This window comes from Netta rufina, assembly GCF_964035555.1.
Source record: "Netta rufina genome assembly, chromosome: 16".
Classification (NCBI taxonomy): Eukaryota; Metazoa; Chordata; class Aves; order Anseriformes; family Anatidae; genus Netta; species Netta rufina.
Genome location: NC_140140.1, coordinates 15,666,217 through 15,686,254, shown reverse-complemented (window position 1 = coordinate 15,686,254; position 20,038 = coordinate 15,666,217). Strand labels below are relative to the sequence as shown.

The 20,038-nt window shown below is 69.2% G+C and overlaps 3 protein-coding genes across 3 annotated transcripts; 1 reads left to right on the top strand and 2 right to left on the bottom strand.

The window, feature by feature from the left end:
• Positions 1-636: 636 nt before the first annotated feature.
• Positions 637-3,628, bottom strand: SCRT2 (scratch family transcriptional repressor 2; the record flags this gene model as incomplete). Its single annotated transcript, XM_084296534.1, has 2 exons — positions 637-1,346; positions 3,505-3,628. The coding sequence occupies 2 exons, from the start codon at positions 3,626-3,628 to the stop codon at positions 637-639; spliced, it is 834 nt and encodes a 277-aa protein (XP_084152660.1).
• Positions 3,629-6,642: 3,014 nt separating this feature from the next.
• Positions 6,643-9,912, bottom strand: SLC52A3 (solute carrier family 52 member 3). Its single transcript, XM_084296495.1, has 4 exons — positions 9,860-9,912; positions 7,796-8,867; positions 7,560-7,683; positions 6,643-7,459 (listed from the first exon to the last, which is right to left on the bottom strand). The coding sequence occupies exons 2-4, from the start codon at positions 8,821-8,823 to the stop codon at positions 7,247-7,249; spliced, it is 1,365 nt and encodes a 454-aa protein (XP_084152621.1). The 5' UTR covers positions 8,824-8,867; positions 9,860-9,912; the 3' UTR covers positions 6,643-7,246.
• Positions 9,913-16,555: 6,643 nt separating this feature from the next.
• On the top strand, positions 16,556-17,590 carry FAM110A (family with sequence similarity 110 member A; the record flags this gene model as incomplete). Its single annotated transcript, XM_084296504.1, has 1 exon — positions 16,556-17,590. The coding sequence occupies one exon, from the start codon at positions 16,556-16,558 to the stop codon at positions 17,588-17,590; it is 1,035 nt and encodes a 344-aa protein (XP_084152630.1).
• Between the last annotated feature and the right edge of the window lie 2,448 nt (positions 17,591-20,038).

Here is a 20,038-nt window from a genome sequence, read left to right as displayed (position 1 = left end):
CTCCTCCTGGGGGGCTGGGGGCTGGCCAGGGGGGGCCAGCAGCAGCCCCAGAAGGGGTTGGGGGGGGTGTGGGGCCGCGATTCGGGTGCGGGTCCTGCCCCGGGGCTGCTCCCATGAGGGTAGGGGGACGGCAGGGGCCTGGGCTGCGGGTCCCAGGCTCGGAGGCAGGTGTCCGTCTGTCCTGCCGAGCCATCGATCCTGGCTTTTCGGCCCACGGTCCCATCCCTGGTATGGACCAGGGGAGTTTTTTGCTCCTGGGGGGGTGAGGGGAGGGAGCAGCGAGCGTCTTTCCTCCCCGGCGCTTCCCGGGAGGAGGAGAAGCAGCAGCTCTAAATAAATAATAGTAATAAATTAAATAAATAAGCATCAGGAGCTGGGGGGGGGAGAGGTCTGTGCCGGGGTGGGGGAAGAGGGTCCTGGGCGAGTCCCCACAGAGAGACCCGCCTGGCTGTGGGGCACGGGGCTGGGGGCACGGGGGCACAACCCAGCCCTCCCTGGGGGTGTGGGGGCACCCTTCTCCTGGGGGGGGGGGAACTGGGAGCTGGGGGCACGCGTCCTGCAGCCACCAGAGAGACGGCACAGGGACGGGATGGGATGGGTGGGGGTGCTGGGTTCGGGGTGGGGTGTCGGAGGAGGCTAGTTCCCTATTGCACAGCTGTGTTCGGAGCCCTTGAAGCAGGCGGACTCGTAGTGCTTGTTGAGGTACGACTTGAGGGCGAAGGTCTTCTCGCACTGCTTGCACTTGTAGTGCTTGAAGGCGGAGTGGGTCTGCATGTGGGCGCGCAGGTTGGAGCGGTCGGCGAACGCCTTCCCGCAGTGGGAGCAGCCGAAGGGCTTCTCGCCCGTGTGCGAGCGCATGTGGCCCTGCAGCAGCCAGGGCCGGCTGAAAGCCTTGCCGCAGACGTCGCACTTGTGCTTGAGGTTGTGGGTGAGGAGGTGCATGGCCAGGGCGGGCATGGAGACGTACGCCTTGCCGCAGGTCGGGCACTTCCTTGCCATCTTGCTGTCCAGGCTGCGGTGCGTCTGCTTGTGCCGGCTGAGGTTGGAGGAGGTGGCGTAGGTCTTGCCGCACTCGGGGCAGGAGTGGCGGTGGCCGGCGCGCCGCTGGCTCTCGCCGCGCCGCCGCGAGCGCCCGTCGGTGATGAAGAAGGCGTCCATGGAGTAGCTGTCCGTCACCGCCGCCTCCCCGTGGAAGTAGCGGGCCGAGAAGCTGGATTGGGGGCTCTCGGGGTCGCTGTACTCCTCCTGCCCGGGGGCGTAGGCTGGGTCCGGCGGGGGTGCCGCCGGCAGCCCCCGCTTCTTGTCCGAGTCGTAGCTGGAGGGAGCCAGGCAGTGCTGGAGGTACCCTGCGGGGATGACACCACGGGGTCACCGTCCCCCCCCCCCCAGGGACAGGCACTGCCCCGTGCACCAGCCCCGCTTGGAGCCAAAAACGCCCAATGGGGGTGCAAAATGAGGTGCCCCCCACCAGGTTCCCCCGTCCTCATCTGCACGAGGGCTCAGCCTGGCCTGGCTCAGCCAGCAGGATGGGACCCCGGGGAGGAGGGCTGGTGGGAACTGGGTGCCCTGGGGGTCTGCAGCCCTACACAGCCCCCAGATCCATCAGCCTCTGAGGGCTGTCAGCCCCCATCCACATCATCCCACTGGGGCGGGCAAGCACAAAAGGGCCTGGGGAGGTCACCCCATCTCCCCCCATCTCCCCCCATCTCCCCCAGGGAACGTGGCACTCGTGGCACCCGGAGGCTGCTGCGCCCTAACCCTGGGCTCCCCCTGGGGACAGGGACCTGCAGTCCGCTCCCAGGGCCGGGGGGGGCTCCGTGTCACCCCGTGTGGCACTGCTGCACGCCTCCGTGCAGGTGACACTTTCCCCGTGCCACAGCAGGCGCCACGTGGATGTCCCCGTCCCTCTGCTGCCAGCACACCGTGGGCACTGCGCCGCGTGCTCCGAGGGGCTCCCTGCTGGGCCGGTGGCTAAGGACGAGGGGGGGGGACACAGCTGCCACCCTGGGGTCCCTGTCTTGGTCCTGGCATTGTGTGCAGGGCCAGCTGCAGCCCTGCTGCTGGGGACAGCGTGCTCTGCCACGGGCAGGGGCTCGGTGCCGATGTGTGCCACCAGGGCACCGTGCACGCTCCCCCCCTCTGGGACCCTGCAAACCAGTCCCGATCCCGGCCCCCTCCTGCCCGTGGGACCCCCCCATCGCGGCTGGTTTGTCTCCTCGAGGCCAGGGGTCCCTGTGCTGCGGTGGGGAGGGGTCCGTGAGGCAGCCCCCCCCCCCCCCCCTCGCCGTGCTGACAGTGCGCTCGCACGGGCTGTGCAGAAAGCGCTCTGCTCAGCAATTTCTCCCGCTGCCTCCGAGCACGCAGCAAGGTTATTTCCAGGAGAGCAGCGTCGGCAGCTTCTGCCCAGCTGCAGCACATCCCTCCCCCCACCGGCTTCGGGCTCCCCACCGGGTGGAGGGGGCTGAGGACCCCCCCCCCCTTTCTTGGCGAGCATCGCACCCCTGCCCTGGTGGCTGAAGCCCCTTTTTTGGGGAGCAGCGAGCGGCAGAAAGGGGGGGAGCTCAGCAACCCTGCGTGGCAGGATCAGGCCCATCCGTGCATCCAGAGGGTCCCCGAGCAGTTGGGACCGTCCAGGACATGGCTTGGGATGAAATTCCCTGGTCCCTGCTCCCAGGACAGACCCCGGGGCTGCCCCTCCGGGGGGGCTCTGCCAAACACCGGTGGCTCCCAGAGCCCTGCCCGGTGTCACCTCGCAGGTCGGGGCTCCGGGGACCCTCTGGGGACTCAGCACCCTTCCTGCCCAGCCCTTTGCACCCCTCCCAGTGTGCTGGGGAGTTTGTGTGTGTGTGGGGGTGCTGCCCCCTCCCCACCCCCCCCCCCCCTTCCCGCTGTGCGCCCCGGGAGGTGCCAGCCTGCTCCGAGCTCTCCGAGGGGCTGGGGGCACCGCGGCGAACAATGAAAGCCGCAGGCAGGGCGAGCAGCCTGCTCCCAGCCCCTGCACACCCCCGGCTGCTTTGTGGCCCCCCCCTCCAAAAAAAAAAATAACTTGAGGTGCGAAGGAGCCGGCCCCACAACCCCCCAAATTTGGGGGAGCCGGGTCCGGCCAGGGGTGCCCCCCACGGTGCTGCTGTCACCGAGGGGACGCGTCCCCAAGGACCAACTTGGGCTGGGTGACCCCCGGCCGGGGCTGGGGGGGGGGGGGCACAAACCCATCAGGGCCGAGCCCCCCCGATGCTGTCACACTGCCCCCTGCCCCCCCCCGACCCCCTCCCGGCTCCCACCCTCGGCACACAGCGGGGGGACCCCCTCCCATCACGCCCCCCTCGCCCTGCCCCTGCCGCGCGTCCCCGCGCCCCGGAACCCCCCAAAACCACCCCAGGCACCCCCCGACTCCCCCCTTCTCGCCTTCCCCTCTGCCTCACACAATAGCACGGGGAAGGGGTGTGGGGGGGGGGGGCAAGCCCCGGAGCCCCCCGCCCCCCCCCCCCCGGCCCCCGCACTCACCATCACCGGCGGCGGGGCCGGGCAGCGCGTAGGGGGGCTCCAGGGGGGCGTAGGGGGGCGCGGGGACCCCGGCGACGGGGAAGGCGTCCGCCTTCAGCTTCTTCACCAGGAAGGAGCGGGGCATGGCGGGGCCGGGCCGGGAGCCTTCAGCACCGGACAGCACCGGGAACCGGCACCGGGAACCGGGGGGGGGGGTCGGGGGAGATGGGGGGGGGGGGGGGGCTCCGTGCGCCCCGCTCCGGGCCGGGCGTGCGGGAGGAGAGGAGCGGGGAACCGAGTGCGAGGGGAGGGCGGCGAGAGGAGGAGGAGGAGGAGGAGGAGGAGGAGGAGGAGGAGGAGGAGGAGGGGGAGGAAGGCAGGCAGCGGGGGGGGGGTGGGTGGGGAGGGGGCCGCTCCGCCCGGCCGCGCCCCGAGCCCCTCCGAGCGCCCCCCCCACCCCTACGGGAGCGCCAAAGTGGGGGGGGGGGGATACGAGGAAAGGGGGGGGGTGTCCCCGGTCCCCGCCTCCCCCCGCCGCGGACAATGGGGACACGCGGGGCCGTGGGGGGGGGGGGGGCGGGGGGCGGCTGCCTCCTGCCGCCTTTGTCTCCCCGCCGCCAGCCCCCCGGGGCTTGCAAAGGACACGGGTTGGAGAGGGAGGGGGCGTGGGGGGGGGATGGATGGATGCGGGGGCGTCCCCGTCGCTGTCCCCGTCCCCGTTCCCTGTCCCGGTTCCCGTCCCCTGTCCCCATCCCCGTTCCCTGCTCCTAACCCTGTTCCCTGTCCCCGTTCCCGTCCCTGTCCCCCGCTGTCCCCTTTCCCCCTTTTCCCCCTCCCCTTACCCCGGTCCCTGTCCCCATTCCCCGCTCCCAGCCCCCCAGTCCCATCTGTCCTGCCCTCACCCCTTTCCCCCGTCCCCATCCCTTTTCCCCATCCTTTTTCCCACCTCCTGCCCCTTTCCCGTGCCCCTGTCCCCATCCCTGTCCCCATTGTCCCCCCCCGAGCCCCCACTCTCTGCGCCCCCCCTCCGGTGCAGGACGAGGCTCTCCATCGGGTGACACGGGGGGACCCTGCTGGAGGGATTCTGCCCCCAAATTGTGCCCCCTCCCCCCCAAGACCACCCTGAGCCCCCCAAGCTCCCCATGAGCCCCGGAGCGTGCCCAGGGCTTCTGCACCAGCTGGAGGTGGCCAAGGGGCCACGTCCAGGCCCCGCTGGTGGCCCCCCCGGAGCCCTTTGGTTGGGGACACGGTGTCGGGGGGACAAGAGCCAGCCCCGGGCTCCTTCTCCTGTGCCAGGAGCTGGGGGCAGTTCTCAACCTGCTTTGTGTGGCACCCCATAGCCCAGGGCACCCCCTAGCCTGGCATTACCCCATATGGTGCAGCATCCCATAGCCCAGGGCACCCCACATTATCCCACAGCCCTTGGCACCCCATAGCCTGCAGCATCCCATAGCTCAGGGCACCCCATTCCCTACAGCACCCCATAGCCCAGGACACCCCGTAGCCTGGCATTGCCCCGTATTGTGCAGCATCCCATAACCCTGGGCACCCCATAACCCACAGCATCCCATAGCCCAGGGCACCTCACAACCCTGGGCACCCCATAACCCACAGCATCCCATAGCCCAGGGCACCCCATAACCCAAAGCATCCCATAGCCCAGGGCACCCCATAGCCCTGGGCACCCCATAACCCACAGCATCCCATAGCCCAGGGCATCCCCTAGCCTGGAATTGCCCATGTTGTACAGCATCCCATATCCCAGAGCACCCCACATTATCCCACAGCCCTGGGCACCCCATAACCCACAGCATCCCATATCCCAGAGCACCCCACATTATCCCACAGCCCTGGGCACCCCATAACCCACACCATCCCATATCCCAGAGCACCCCACGACCCTGATCACCCCGTAACCCACAGCATCCCATAACCCAACACCTCCAAAGCCGCCCCACTCCCCCCACAGCCCCAGGGCTGTCTCCCCTCGCAGCCTGACCCCATTTGGCCCGGTGGCACAGCGGGTCCGACCGCACCAAGTCCAAGGTCCCATTTCCCCGAGGCGCAGCCCCGGCCCCGCTGCGCCCCCGCTTTATTTCCCCTTCCTCGCAGGCACGTCTGCAGGACGGGCGATTACTTACGCCCTAGTTGGGCCTGCTGCCCTGCCATTTTTTATATATATATATATATTTTTCTCTCTCTCTCTCTCCAGGCCGTGGTGTAATAAGGGAGGTAATTAAGTGTAAAAGACTGGGGGGGGGTTGGAGGGAGGGCTGGGAGAAACGGGGGGGGGGGGGTTGGATAGGAACCGGCTCCTTTCAGAGGCAGGGGACTGAGATAATGTATGGTAATAACCCGCAATCAGACCCGCGGAGCTGTGCTAATATTGCTGACTGCAGCACGCCTGGGGCCCCCCCGGCCTGCCCCCGCCACGCTTTTATTTTTATTTTTTGCTTTTTTTTTTTTTTTTTGGGGAGGGGGGAGAAGAGCCGAGAAGAAAGGCTCGGGCGCACTCCTGGAGCGCGCCTGGGTGAGGGTTGAAGCCGTCCCTTCCCGAGCAGCTGTATGGAAATAATCCTGCGAGCTCGCGGGGCTGGGGGGCGACAGATCCCCCGTGGAGATGGGGGGGGGGGAAAAGGATGGAAGGAGGGGGCGGCAGGGGGTCCGATGGGCGAGGGTCTCCGGGGAGTCCTGGTTGTGGGGTTGGGCTCCCCAGGAGCATCCCCAGGGGTGTGCGGGGTGCAGGGAAGGGGCTGGACCCCCCCCACCCCGTCAGCTCCTTGCAGGGGCTGTGGGATGCACCCAGCTCCCAGGACGGGACGAGCCCCCCCCTCCCCGCAGTGCCCCCACAGCTCCTGCTGCTCCTCAGCCCCCTCCTCTCTCCCCTCACACCCCCTCTCCATGCCCACGGGGCCGGATCCTGATGAACACCCGGAGCTGGGAAGGGGGCTGCGGGACCCCCCCCCCTCACCCCCCCGGGCTTATCAATTATCAATTCCAGCCTCGTCCTTCTCGCAGCCGGGGCCGGGAGCTGGGATCTGCATGGTTAAGGCACAGCGGAGCGGGGGTCCCGAGGGGAGCAGATTGCCAGACAAAGAGCCGGGGACAAAGGCCCGGCTGCCTCGTGCCCCGGGGAAGGGGCGCACGCGCGTGCGGTGACCGGGTGCCGCCCGGTGTCCCCCCCCCCCTTGCCCCTTCCTCGGTGCCCCCCTCCCGGTTTCCCCCGTTAACGGGGTCTGGGTGCAGCCGGGCACCGGGTGGCACGGCCCTGGCGTGGGTCCCCGGCTGTCCAGCTCATCCCGACCTGCTTTGGTGTCCCCCGGTGCTATAAAAGCTGCTGTCTGCCCCCCCCCCATGACAGCAAATCTCCTGGTCTCTATATCCCCGGGGGGGGGGGGGGCACATTTATCCCTGCTCTCCTCAGCCCCCTGCAGCCCCCCCTTCATGGCAATGGGGATGGGAATACTGCTGGGGGACAGGGCTGATGGCACAAAGGGTGCACGGGGGGGGCACCCTTGGCGGGGGGGGGCACCGTGCCAAACACCACCCAGACCCCCCAGGGAAGGGACAAGCGGTGACCCCAGCACCATTTCGCACCCATCACCCCCGTGCTGATTTAGGGGAGCGCCTGAGAAGCCTGGGGGGAGGTGGCACAGCACCCAGGGGTGCAGGGTCCTGGTGCCGGGGGGGGAGGGAGGCGGCGGGGGGGGTGGGCGCAGAGGCCGAAGTGCTGAGCAATCTCCTTCTATTTGAACCCGGGCGCTCAGGCCGGGCACCGCAGGCTGCAGTAATCGGCGGAGGTGAAGAACCCGTAGATGTTGACGAGGGGGAACATGAGCAGGGCGCCCAGCAGGGACCCCAGCTGCTCCACCGCCCCGTACCACACCAGCGCGCTGTGGCTGCGGCTCCGCAGGATCACCCCGGCCATCACCTTCACGTAGGAGAGCGTCCCGGTGAACAGCACCCAGGAGAGGACCTGGAGGCGCAGGGGAGAAGCGGTCAAGCGGGGCCGCGGGGGTTATGGGGTGGGGTGACCCCCCCGGGGTTGAGGGACCCCCCCCCCTCCAAGGACTTACGATGACGACGTCGCCCCACTGGGACTGCTGCAGGAGCGGGCAGGGGCTCATGACGGCGATGGCCATGTTGTAGGCACCAAAAGCTGTCCCTGCCAAGGACAGGGCGCCCAGCAGGACCAGGGACCTGCAAGGGACAGGCGGGTGACACCGGGGAGCGCCAGCCCAGCCCGGGGGAGGAGGCACCTTTTCTCCCTCAGAACCCCAAAAAGGGGTGGTTTTGGGGGCTCCGTACCCACCTGCCGGGCAGGAACATGGCCACGATGCAGGCGAGGGGGTTGGCCATGGAGCTGAGCGTGGCCGAGAGGTGGTAGGCGGCGTTGCCGTAGGGCAGGCAGGAGTAGGACTGCACCGACGGCAGCACCCCGTTGGTCAGGGAGCTCACCCAGGCGATGAGGAGGTAGATGAAGGCGAGCTTGGCCAGCGGGTGGGACGCCGTCTCCAGGTGGTCCTCCATGGGCCGCTTGTTTTTTTTTGGGCACGGGCAGCCCCCGCCTCGCCCCGAGCCGGCTCCGTCCTCAGGGATGCGGTCGAAGGAACTGAGGATGATGGTGCTGGGGAAGAGCTGCTGCTGAGACAGCTCCCACACCTTAGGCTGCCTGGCGAGGAAGAAGAAGGCCACCAGGCAGGCCACCATCATCCCAGTCATGAGGAGGAAGAAGAGGAGTGTGGAGAAGTTGGCTGGCAGGTAGCGAGTCTCCATCTGGGAGACGAGGCTCTCCTCCGTCGTGTTGCCGGAGGTGATGTTGACCAGGCGGGTGACGTTGACGCAGCTGGAGATGCCGGAGCCCTGTCCCAGGGCGATGAGAGCGGGGATCAGCCCGCTGAGCCCTTCCCCGATGAAGAAGGTGGTGAGGTACTGGGGCTCCAGCTGCATCATGAAGGGCAGGAATGTGACGGAGGAGGTGCAGTCCACCAGGGCCAGGAAGAAGGTGAGGACGAGGAAGGCGGTGCTGTGGGGCGTCCCCGCGATGGGGGACGTCTGGTTCCAGAGGAAAGCCAGCAGCAGGCAGGCCACCACGCCCAGGGACACCACCACGTAGATGACGGCCACCTCCTTCAGCAGGCCGGGCCAGAAGCGGTGCATGAGGGTGACGAAGAGCGGCCCCACGTTGGCCATCTGGATGATGATGGTGATGTAGGAGGGCAGGTCCCACTGCTCCGGCAGCACCCTCACCAGCAGCGGCAGCTCGACCCACAGCCCGTTGATGGCCACCCAGGAGCCCGTGCCAAAAACGCAGGCCAGGAGGTGGGTGAGCAGCGCCATGGCTCGGCCCCCGGCGCCCCCCACTCCAGGGCGATGCCGCCGTGCTGTGGGGAGAGGCTGGGCTCAGCGACACGGCTCAGCACCCCCCCGGACCCCTATCCCAGCCCCCCCTTGCCCGTGTCACCCCCCTGCAGGCGTCTGCAGCCGCTCCTCTTTTATTGCCAGGTGGGCGCGGGACGCGGGGAGCGGCACGGCGCAGCCCGGCACCCCCCTGTCCCGGGGGTGAGACCCCCCCCAGCACCTCGGGACCCCCTCCTGCTGCCCGCAGCTGGTGCCACGGGACCCCCTTTGCCCTGCCTGCGGTACCTGCCCTGCGCTGGGTTGGGCCCCGTTCCGGTGAGCCAAGGCCACGCAGCGCCAGGCACGGAGCCAGGACGGGGACCTGGAAACGTGTTGGACCTGGCCCTGCTTATGGCACAGCCTGGCACGGCACGGCACAGGAGGCACGGGAGGCACGTGGATCTCACCTGGGGGCTGCGGGGCTTGTGCAGCCTCTCCCCTGGGACCCCAGACCTCGTCCTTCCCACCGCATCTGCGGGCAACGCCGAGCGGCGCCCGTCTCCTCCCCGCCGGTGCCGTAGGAGCCCGGCAGGCTCCGGTGGCCGCCGGGGAGAGGGGCCCCACGGCCTCACCTGCAAAACTGGCCCTGGCTCATACCAGCCAAGCTGAGTCAGCCCCACACCTCACCCCCTGCCCAACCCCGGCACCTGCTGCCCTTCCGTGCGCCCAGGCTCCTGCGCCCGCTCCCCACCAGCCTCCCGGAGACGTTGGGGGACCCCCAATATCCGTGCCCCCGAGCCCCCGGGGAGGGCAGGGGGGTGCAGGACGAGCGGCCACAACTTCAGGGCTGAGCCCTGGCGGAAGGATCCTGGTGTCCAGGGGCTGAACCCAGGGCAGGGTAACGGCCCACAAACGGCCTCATCCTGGCCGGGAAGTGTCGGGGACGTTGGGAGGGAGCGGAGGTGAGGAAGAGTCGGGCTCCTGACCTGAGAAGTCCCCGGGGAACCTCCGGGGCACCTCCCCTGGGGAAACTCACTGTGCTTTTTGGGAACCGGAGGCAGCACGCTGGCGGCAGCGAGTCCTTGCTGCCTGCCGGGGGGCTGTGACGTGAGCCGGGCACGTCACTGCCTCCGGATGCAGATGGGTGGCAGCACGGTGTGCTCCTGCTCCTGCTCCTGCTCCCAGCAGGCAGACTCACCCCGGCTCTGGGAGCAGCTGGCGGGGGTCCCGCGGGTCTCCTGCCTCCCGCTCGGCTCCGGCGCTGATTTTTCAGGGCACCTGCCCCAGGTCGGGGGGGTGCAGGAGGTGCCGGGGGGGCTCGCGAGCCATGGGGACGGTCGGTTGCTGGTGCAGGGCGAGGAGAGACACAAAGCAGAGGAAAGGATGAGGGAGAATCGCGGTGGTCCTCGGAGAGATGAGCGCCCGGGGGGGCAGGGGGATCAAGTCCCACCCTGCCCACCCACCCCAGGGACCCCTGCCCACCCTGCAGGAATGGGAAGAGCCGGAGGGGGCTGGGGCTCAGGGACCCCTTTCTTTCTCCCCCCATCCAGCACTCGTGGGTCCCCTGGGTCTGCCAGCACAGCCCACGTCCCCTGGGCCACCACGGGACCGGCCACCGGGTCCCACTCACCTCCCTGCCACCGAGCCCAGCTCGCCCCACGCAGCCTCTCGGGGCCCTTTAAGCTCCAAACCCAGCCCCGGTGGCCAAAGTCCAGCTGTGTCCCCTCCTAACCCTGCCCCTGCCGGCTCGGGGACAGCCCAGCCCGTGTCCTGTCCCCGTGGGCAGCTCTCCCCTCGTGTCCCCACGTGCTGCCAGGGCCAGCCCCGTGCTCTCCGCTTGCCCCCCGCCTGGTGCCGGTGATTATTCCTGGATGTGTCACACACTTTGCCCTTGTCCCCAGCTGAATGGTGTCCCACCTATTTCGGGCGTGCAAATGTCACCGAGCGGTGGCTGGGATGGCAGCGGGGCCACGGGCTGTGCCGGGTGGCTCGGGGACACCGAGCGCAGCCAGCACAGAGCCGTCCCTGTGGGGGTGCGTGGCCGGGATGCGGCCACCCCACGGGGCGCACGCCACGCGTAAATGCTCCTCTGGCACCTCCACCTCACCCTGGGGACCCTGGGGACCCTGTGGGACGTGACCGGGCGCTCAGCCATGCCACGAGCCGGCGGATGAGACGCTCACATCACCCAGGAGCTGGAGGGGTGCGGGGGGACAGAAGCCAGCTGGTTTTTTTTGGCAACCTGGCGCTGGCTCGTCCCAGCACCCAGCTCCCCGGGACGCCTCGCTCCAGCTCTTCCCCCAGCACCCACAGGGTGTCGCTGGGCGAGCAGGCTGCAAATACCTTGTGCAATGCCCTGCCTGTCCCCTGCCTGTCCCCTGTCTGTCCCCTGCCTGTCCCTTGCCCGTCCCCTGCCTGCTCTGCCCATGCCCAGCCCCCCTGGGGTCCTCACCAGCCCCTGCACCAGGCTCAATCCTGCCCCTATCATCCCCATGTGGGATCCAGGAGCGGTGGGGGCCCTTTTTTTGGGGTTCCCGTGGTCTCTGAGCCCCGTTTTGGGGGTGGCAGCTCCAGGATGGTGTGCGGGGGCTTGTGCTGGCGCAGCTGAGCCCCCAGCTCCCGGTGGGGCCGGCGATTGTCCTGGGTTAATTCAGCAGCACAAAGGAGCCGCGCAGCCTCCGCCAGCCTTTCCCCAGGGCTAATTGGCTTCGTCGCAGGGGCTCGGGGACGAGGGGGGGGGGCACAAAGGGGGTGACAGGCGTGGGACCGAGCTCCGTGCCTCTCGCCCAAAATCCTGCCGGCACGTGCCGCCTGCCGTGCCTGGTGGGGAGGGGGCTGTCCCCCCCCCCTCACCCCGTGCCGTGCAGCAGCTGAGCCCCGGCCCCGGCCCCTCTGCACCCCCCGGCAGATGCGAGCGAAGGCCCCGGAGGCAGATGGCAACATTTGGTCACCGAGACGTCTTCCACGGGACTTCACCGGGCTTGGGCAGGCCCACCGGGAAGCCCCCTCCGTTTCCCCACGTGCCCCCCATGGGTGAAATGGCACCGGAGGGTGCAGCGGGGTGCCAGGGATGGGGGTGGTGGGGAGGAGCAGCTGGGGAGAGTTGGGGGTCCGTCCTTGAGCCCCCCGCACCCCAGAGACCCCTGATTCCCCCAGGATATCGCGTGCACCCAGCGGTGCCCCAGTTTTCCCAGTCCAAGGGTCCAGTTGGATGGGCACCGGGGAGCCCAGGGGGGGCGCGGGGACCTGCTGGCGGGTCACTACCCATGGCCCCTTCCTCCCCTCCATCCTCCTCCTCCTCCTCCTCCTCTCGGCTCCCCCCGTTCCCATTTGCATCCCATTTCCATGTGAATGGAGCAGGTCAAGTTGAAAGTTGAAAGCTGGCGCAGAGGGGGGGGGGGGGGGCGCCTGGGGAAGGGGCCTCTGCCCGAGGTGAGAGCCCAACAAAAGGGGGCCGCGTCCCCAGGGCACGGCGCTCGCCAGCCCTCGGCCACGGCCCCGGCCCCGGCCCCGTTGCAGCCACCATCTGCGGGCCTGGTGCTGCTCAGACAAAAGCCTCGCACCCGGCACGGCCCCATCTGGCGGGGCCCCCGCACCCGGGCACGAGCCTGGCTGCGGGGAGCGATGCGGAGAGCCGGGCAGCATCCAGCCCTGAGGGTGATGGGGAGCGAGGCCGTGCCCGTTGGAGCCCCCCCTGCCAGCCCCGCAGCCCCCGGGCAGCTCCCTGCGCCCACCCTGGGCAGGGATAGGAGCGGGGAAACTGAGGCAGGGAGCAGGGGGTGGCTGGCACGGGGCCGCTGTGCGATGCCGGGTGCCTTCCCCAGCTCCAGAGCTGTTTGTAGCCTCGTCTGGGTGAGTGGCTGTAATTAAGAGCCAGCAATTAGCACGTGCCAGGTGAGTGTGGCAGCGGAAGGAAGGGTCCCGTGGGGAGCACAGACCAGGAGACCAAACCCCTCCCCGGATCCGGGGGCTGAGCCGGGCCCCGTGCCAGGCACCCGCAGCCACCTCCACCCAGCTCCTACAGGGAGGCTTTGGCCTCTGAGCCCTCTTTATTATTATTTTTTTTTAGCTCTTTCATGGCTGCCTTTCACTCCTGGGGGGTCCTGGAAGCTGCACGTGCAGGCACCCAGCCCCGAGCACCCGTGGGAGGCGAGCACGGAGCCAGCACCGGCACCCACCCACCCCTGCCCGCTCCGGAGCCGCGGGACGGGCGGTGAACGGGGCGCTCAGGGCATGCTCTTGCGTTGGGCTGCCCTCCCCAAATCCATCCCCGGTTTCCCCCCCGGGGAGGGCGAGGCAGCGGGGCGCTGTCTGGCTGCAACGCCCTGCTCCGAAAGCACCCGGCGTGCCCGGGCAGCTGCCGGCAGCCGCCTCCTGCAGCCCTCGTGGGTGCTGCTGGCACAAGGGGGGGGGGACACACAGAGCCTGGTTGCTCCCACCGGGCAGATGCCCACGGCTCTGCCCCCACCCGTGGCACCCGGTGGTGCTTTTCCAGCCAAAACCATCCTCCAGGTCCACCTTTATCCGAAAGAACCCCCCCGGCCCAGTGCAGCTCTGGTGTTTGCTCTCCCAGTTTCGCCCAGCTCTTCTCTCCCGTCGCCTCCTTCTCTTGCTTCCACGAGCGTTTTGCAATGCTCCCTGCTGTCCTGCAGCTCCTGCTCCAAGCCCTGGACGCTCAGCCCCCACCTGAGACCCTCAGCCCCCACCCCGAGGCGCTGCGCTTTGCCGCGGGGACACGCCGGGAGCTGCGGTGCCACCGCTCTGGGCGCAGGCCAGCAGCTCCCTGTGGCTCCAGGCTCGGTGTCCTTGTCACCCGGCTGAGCCGCTTTGTTTGGAGGCACAGAAACCTGCTGCACTTTGGGGACTTTTGGACTGCGGGGGCCAGGAGCTGACCGGGGTGGCAGTGACCTGGGGCCGGGACGGGCACAGGGGACCCATCCCTGCGGAGGCAGCGGGTGCCCGCGCACACCGTGGGGCTTTGGGGAGGGTCCGACCCCTGCCTGGGCGAGGGCAGGGGGTGGTTGGGGACGTTTTAGCTCTGGTTGCAGAGCTGTGGTGGGGCCCTTCCCTCCTCCCTGACCAAACCACGAGCGCGCTCCTGGATCCACGCTGCCCAACCGGCACTGCCGGGACGTCAGCGGCCACGGCCACGCTCCATGACGCAGCCACAATTAAATCCTGGCCCGGCGTGGAGGAAAGCCCCGTGCCTCCGCGGGCACGCTGGCAAGGAGAGGTGTTTTCAATCTCTTCCGAGCACCACCGGGCTGCCTCGGAGGGCGTCTTCTCCCGGCGGTGACTCAGAGGGAGCCGTGAGCCGCCTCGCCGCGGGCAGACCCGCTCCAGTGCCGCCCCGCAGGGAGCAGGGGAGGCCACGGTGCGGGGACGCAGCAGGCACGGGGCCACCGAGCCACCAGGGGACAAGCACGGGCCGGGGAGGCTCCGACGGCGCAGGGCAGATCCAGGTAGGCGGCGGAGGTGGTGCCGTGCCGTGCCGGTCCCGTGCCGCCAGCACGGGGCTGGGTCACCGTGGCCGGGCATAAGTTGGGTGGCCAGTTTCTGTGCCGGGGTGGCCACGCTCCATTCGGGCTGGGGATAAGCTGGCTTTGTTTTCCGGGCCGTTTGGAGGGCGGCTCAGCTCAGTTTGGGGCGGCCGTGCCAGGCTGGCAGCTCCCCATCGCCAGGAATGCGGAGCAGCAGGTCGTGCCCGGCCGGGCCGTCCGTGCCAGCAGGGAAATGGGAGCCCGTGGTGGGCACGGTGACTTTGCTGAGGGTCCAGACCCCTGCGTGCTCGTCCCTTCACCCATCAGGTGCTCCCCAAGGAGCTCTCCCAGTCCCTGGCACAGGTTGAGGGGCAGCAGGGGGGGCTGCGGGCAGGGTGCTGCCGCGGGGTGCGGGACACGAGGGGTGCTGCGGCACGGGCACCCCGCTGACAGCTTCTCCCCGCAGCCTGGAAAGCACCCAGAGGGGGTGAGTCAGGCTCTCGTGCCCCTTCTCCATCAGGGCTGGGTGACGCAGGGCCTCGGGGGAGCCTGGTGGTGATTTCCTCCCAGCGGGGTTTGCCCCTTGGGCATCTCCCCTCTGGGTTTCGGTGCCCCCGGTCCCCGCAATTAGCCCTGTTTTGCCATGGGGTGTGCGGGCAGGGGGGCACCAAAATCCTTGCCCCCCATGGTGCAGGAGATGGGGACAGGGACAGGAATGGGGACAGGAACAGGGACAAGGATGGGGACAAGGACGGAGACACCACCCTCCCCTGGCTGCTCACCCATCGCGGCGCACCCGGGGGCTGCACCAGGGACCCCCGTAGGGCCGGGGGGTCAGGCTGGTGGGCTCGGGCTGGCGGCCACCGTGGGGCCGTAGGGGTTTGGGGCCGGCTCCTGCCGCCCGCAGCCGCCGTGCCGTGGGCTGTACCCAGGAAGTTGTGCAAGCAGGTGAGCGGCCACAGGTGAGGCAGCCAGCTCGGGGCCGCTGTGGGAGGAGGAAACGGGGCCGTGCTGGCCCCACTGTGCCCCCCCTTTGCATTGGTGAGTGCCTCGGCTCGCCCACAGCTCCCCCAGGCTTGCTCGTGCCCCAAACCAGGCCCTGTGGGGCTGGGGGGGGGCTCGGTGTCAAGGGGGGTGCAGCCACCCTGGTGCTCGGCAGGGCTGGAGCGTTGCCTGGGGGGGCGGATGGCAGAGCCCCAAATTGCAAGGGGGGGACCCTGGGGGCTTCTCGGAGCGGCTGGGGAAGGGTTGGAGGGCGCCAGGGCTGCTCGTGGCTGCGGGGTGGGAGGGCTTTGGGGGGTGGGGGGGGGCACGGGACAGGCTGTGCCCCCCCTCCTATGGGTGGGGAAGCTGCCTCGGCGCAACCGTTGGGGCAGGCGGGTGCTTGCTGTGCCTGGCGGGCTCCCAAGGGTGCGGGGTTCACGGGCCTCCAGCGCGGTTGCTGGCAGGGGAAACGTGGCTGGGAACCCCCCCCTGGGCTTTTTTTGGGGGGGGGGCTCACAATGCTTGGGAGCAGCCCAGCACCAGCGTGCCGTGTCCCGGGACCCCCACGCGCTGCCCCCTCGCTCCCCATCCACTGCTGCAGATGGCAAAGAGGGGCTGGGGGAGGAAGGGGGCAGGCAGGTGGGGGCTGCTCGCCCCCCCCCAGGTCTCCTTGCTCCCCATAAACTCCTTTCAAAAAGGAGATTGGGGCAGGGGGGTAGGATAGGATAGGATAGGGGGGGCTCTGCACTCAGCCTGCAGTGGGGCTGAGCACCGGGGGTGCTGCAAAAAGCGGGGACCCCCAGTTTCCCAGCCCGGTGGGGTGCTGAGCGCACGGGGCTGGTGGTGCCCCCCGGCAGGGTGATGCCCCCCCCAGCACGGCCATCACCGAGGGGCTGCTCTCCTTTCCGGGGCTCCCTTGGTGCCGATGTCGGGGCGCCCTCCCCGCGGCCCCATTGGCCGTGGTGCCGTTTGAAGCAGGCTTTGCTCCGCGGATTGGCCGGGTTTCCTTTCGTTTCGGGGACGCCAGCCGGAGGCGTGGTCCCTTGCCTTGAAATAGGAAGCTCGGCGCAGCCGGAGCAGACAGCGCGGCACCGCACAGCCCCGCGCAGCCGCTCGGGCCTTTGTCCGCCCGCCGATCCCCCAACCCCTGGGGCGCGGGCAGGAGGCCCCCAGCGCCCCGCCGACAACCCCTCACCCTGGTCCTTTCCTTGCAGGCCGCGGCGCGTGCCCCCCGCGCCCCCCGAAACCCCCCGCAACCCGCCCGGACGATGCCCGTCGAGGCGCTGAGCGCCGGCGATGCCACGAAGGGGGCGGCGGTGGCGGCGCCCTTCACCTCGGCCATGCCCATCCGCATCCTCAACAAGGGCCCCGAATATTTCCGACGGCGCCTGGAGCCCGGCGCGCGGAAACCCAGCGCCGTGGAGAGGCTGGAGGCCGACAAGGCCAAGTACGTGAAGAGCCAGCAGGTCGCCAGCACCAAGCAGGAGCCGGTGAAGCCGCCGCTGCTCAAGCAGCCCCTCTTCGCGCCGGGCGTGCGCCGAGCCATGCTCACCCCGAGCCGTAAGACGCCGCCGGGACCACGCCGCACGGAGGCCGGCGCGACGAAGACCTCCCTCAACCTGGAGATCCTCAACAACCTCATCAACATCTGCGACAGCCCCTTCCCCAAGGCGGAGAGCCCGCGGGGCCGGGAGTGGCAGTGCAAAGCGGAGGCGCCGAGCGCCGGGACGGAGGGGGCCGGCAAGGCACCGGAGAGCCCCGCCGCCACCAAGCCCCCCGGCACCGTGGCCGTGCGCAGGGTGGACGTGAGGCCCTGCGGGGCTCTGCCCTCTAGGGTGGCACCCACCGGCCAGGTGACACCGGTGTCCTTGTCACCCGCCCCGGGCAGGCTGCCTACGGCGGCGGCGGCGGCGGCACTGAGCTCGCCCAGCCGCCCGGAGAGCGCCCGGCGGCAAACCCTGCTGCACCGCTCCAAGTCGGACCTGAGCGACCGCTTCTCGCGGGCCACCGCCGACCTGGAGCGCTTCTTCAACTACTGCGGCCTCGACCCGGAGGAGGTGAGGGACATGGGTGCCGAGCACTTCGCCCGCGCCAGCTCCGACATCGTCTCCGTCAAGTTTCACAGCGTCAGCACCGCCAGCTCCGAGGGCGGCCGCTCGCCCCGCAGCGCGGCCACGCCGGAGGGCCGGCCGGCCGAGCGCATGCCCTACGGCATCTCGGTGGTGGAGCGCAACGCCCGCGTTATCAAGTGGCTCTACGGGCTGCGCCAAGCCCGCGAGCCCCAGCAGGTCTCCAACGTGTAGCGCCGCTGCGCGCCGGCGCACGGTGCCGATGCCGGAGCGGTGGGGACATCCGGGACCCTCGGACTCCGGCGCCGTGCCTCGTCCCTGCTGCTCTTTGTTACTTCGCCTCCTGATGGAGCTGGCTCTGGGGGGCCCCAAAATCAGCAGCCAGGTCCCCGCCAGCCCGCGGAGGGCTGGGGATGAGGCTGAGCCTGCTGGCATCCTGCTGGCCGGGCCGCGGGGTGCACGGCCGGTGCCACCCGCGCAGAGGGGGCATCCCGGCTGCACCCATGGGTCCCAGCATGCAGGAGCGCACGGGAGCCCTGAGGGGCACTGCTGGGGACCTTGCATGCGGCCAGGGGGTGAGGATGCATGCAGCCGGGGGGGTGGTCACAGGCGGCCCCCATCCTAACGCCCTGGTGAGTGTCCTGGAGGAGCTGGGTGCTCTGCCGGGGAGGCCAGAACCGAGCTCCCCGGGTGTCTGTGTGTGTGTGTGCGTGTGCGTGTGTTTGTGTCTCCCTTTTTTGTCTGTCAGCAAGAAAGCCCAGGCATGCTGTGCCCTCTTATTTATGAAGACGGTTTTATCGGTCTCCTCCTCATTTCTACTGGTTTTCCTGACGCGTGATCTGTAAAAGAAAAAAAAAAAGAAAAAAAAGAAAAAAAGAAAAGTGATAACAATGGAGAAGGTTTTATTAAATTTCTCAGCTTTGGATGCCGTGTGTGTGGCTGTCTCTGGATGCGGTGGGGAAGGACAGCCCTGCTGCTGCCTGAGGGCCTGGCCGGGGAATTACCCGGGCAGGAGGGGGCCAGGAGAAGGGCTGGGCCTTGGTGTTGGAGGAATTCATGCGTTTGGGCATCCCCAGAGTGCTGGGGATCGGGGACAAGAGGGTCACAACGTGCCCCTTCCCTGCAAACCTCTCCTGGAGTCGCCAGCACGAGGCTCACTGCCTCTGGCCCTGGTGGTGCCGAGCCAAGGGGTGCCCGGCAGTGTGCGTGCCTTGCCGTGCCATGCCGTGCCAGCGCGGGGCCCGGAGGGTGCGGCGGGGCGGTTTTTGGGTCTGGCAGGTCCCGGCAGAGCCCGGCAGCGGGATTCCCCTCGGCACCGCAGCCAGCGCCGCGCCAAGCGCGCAGCCCTGCCGGGCGCTGCCTTCGCGCCCGCTGCAGCGAAACGCCTCGGAGCTTGGAGCTTGGCCGTGTCCTCGCTGCTCCGGGGCTGCGAGATGAGGAGGAGATAGCAGAGACCTCCCAGGCACCGGGGGATGAAAGGCGGCGCGGGGAGAGCTTTGAAGATGAAAGCGCCCGCGTGTTCTCCCCGGGCAGCCTCGCGCGGCTGCGGGTTCCTGCAGCCCCGGGTTCCTCGCGGGAGGAGAGGCAGGAGGGGGTCCCGGCGCTGTGCTGCTGGGGAAGGGGGCTCCAAGGGCACCCAGGGAGCCCCCACCTGGGGCACGGGGGGTGCGGGAGGGCTGTGGGATGCTCGCAGGCAGCAGGGATTTGTGCCACGCACAGCACGTGGCGGCAGCTCCCAGCCCAACCCCACTCCCTGCAGGGTGCCCAGAGCCCCCACCCCACACACAGACCCCGCTCGGCTCCCCAAAAGAAGCCGGGCAGGTCCGGGGGCCCCCGCCCAGGGCCACGCAGGGATTTGGGGACAGGATGTGGCCGGTGAGTCAGGGCGGCCAGCTGGGGAGGCAGCGCGCACCCGAGGGATCCTATAATGATGGTGTGTGGGGCGCTGGGGGCTCCCCAGGGTGCCGGACACGGGGCTGCCACCCCCCCCAGGGGAAGCTCTGCGGGATCCACGTCCCCGTTCCAGGCTGAATCCGGCTGTGCTGCCGAATTCCTCAGCCCGGCGTGTCCCTTGAGCTAAATTTACCACGGAGAAGCCCCCCCTGCAGCCGACCCTCTGCTGGGGAGCGGGGCCGAGCACCCCCCGGCACGGCCGCGGCGAGGCGACGCGTGGCCCCCCAGGGGTGCCCCCTCCCTGGTCCGTGTGTCCCTGTGGGGGACAGGGGGACAGCCCCGGCCCCCTGCTACCCTGGGGGACAGGGGGACGGGGGGACAGCCCTGCCCCACGCTCCCCACGCTCCCTATCACTTTCCCTGGCAGCTGCCTCCCCGCCGGCTCCTGTTTCGGAGCGGAGCCGCAGCTGAGCCCACCGGGTATTTATAGCGGGGAGCAATGATTGGGGGGGGGTCTCCGTGGCCCCCACCCTTCCCCTTTCCCGTGTCCCACATCCCACATCTTGGGGATTTGCCCCCTGGTCCTCATAGGTACCCCAGAGGGAGAGCAGCAGGATTTGGGGAGCTTGGCTCGGCACCCCTGGAATGGGAAGGGGCACAGAGGGGCACTGGGGGGCACTGGGGGGGCACAGGGGGGCACCGGAGGGGCGCAGGGCTCACAGCCAGGATGCTCGCAGCCCGCAGAGCCTCCGGGCGGCCCCATTTGCATTCTCCATTTTTTAATTATCAC

Coding starts and splice junctions, on each gene's coding strand:
- SLC52A3 (XM_084296495.1), bottom strand. CDS start 8,823: ATGGCGCTGCTCACCCACCTCCTGGCCTGCGTTTTTGGCACGGGCTCC. Junction 7,684..7,795: donor GCCATGTTCCTGCCCGGCAG/GTGGGTACGGAG, acceptor TGTCCCTTGCAG/GTCCCTGGTCCTGCTGGGCG. Junction 7,460..7,559: donor AGTGGGGCGACGTCGTCATC/GTAAGTCCTTGG, acceptor CTGCGCCTCCAG/GTCCTCTCCTGGGTGCTGTT.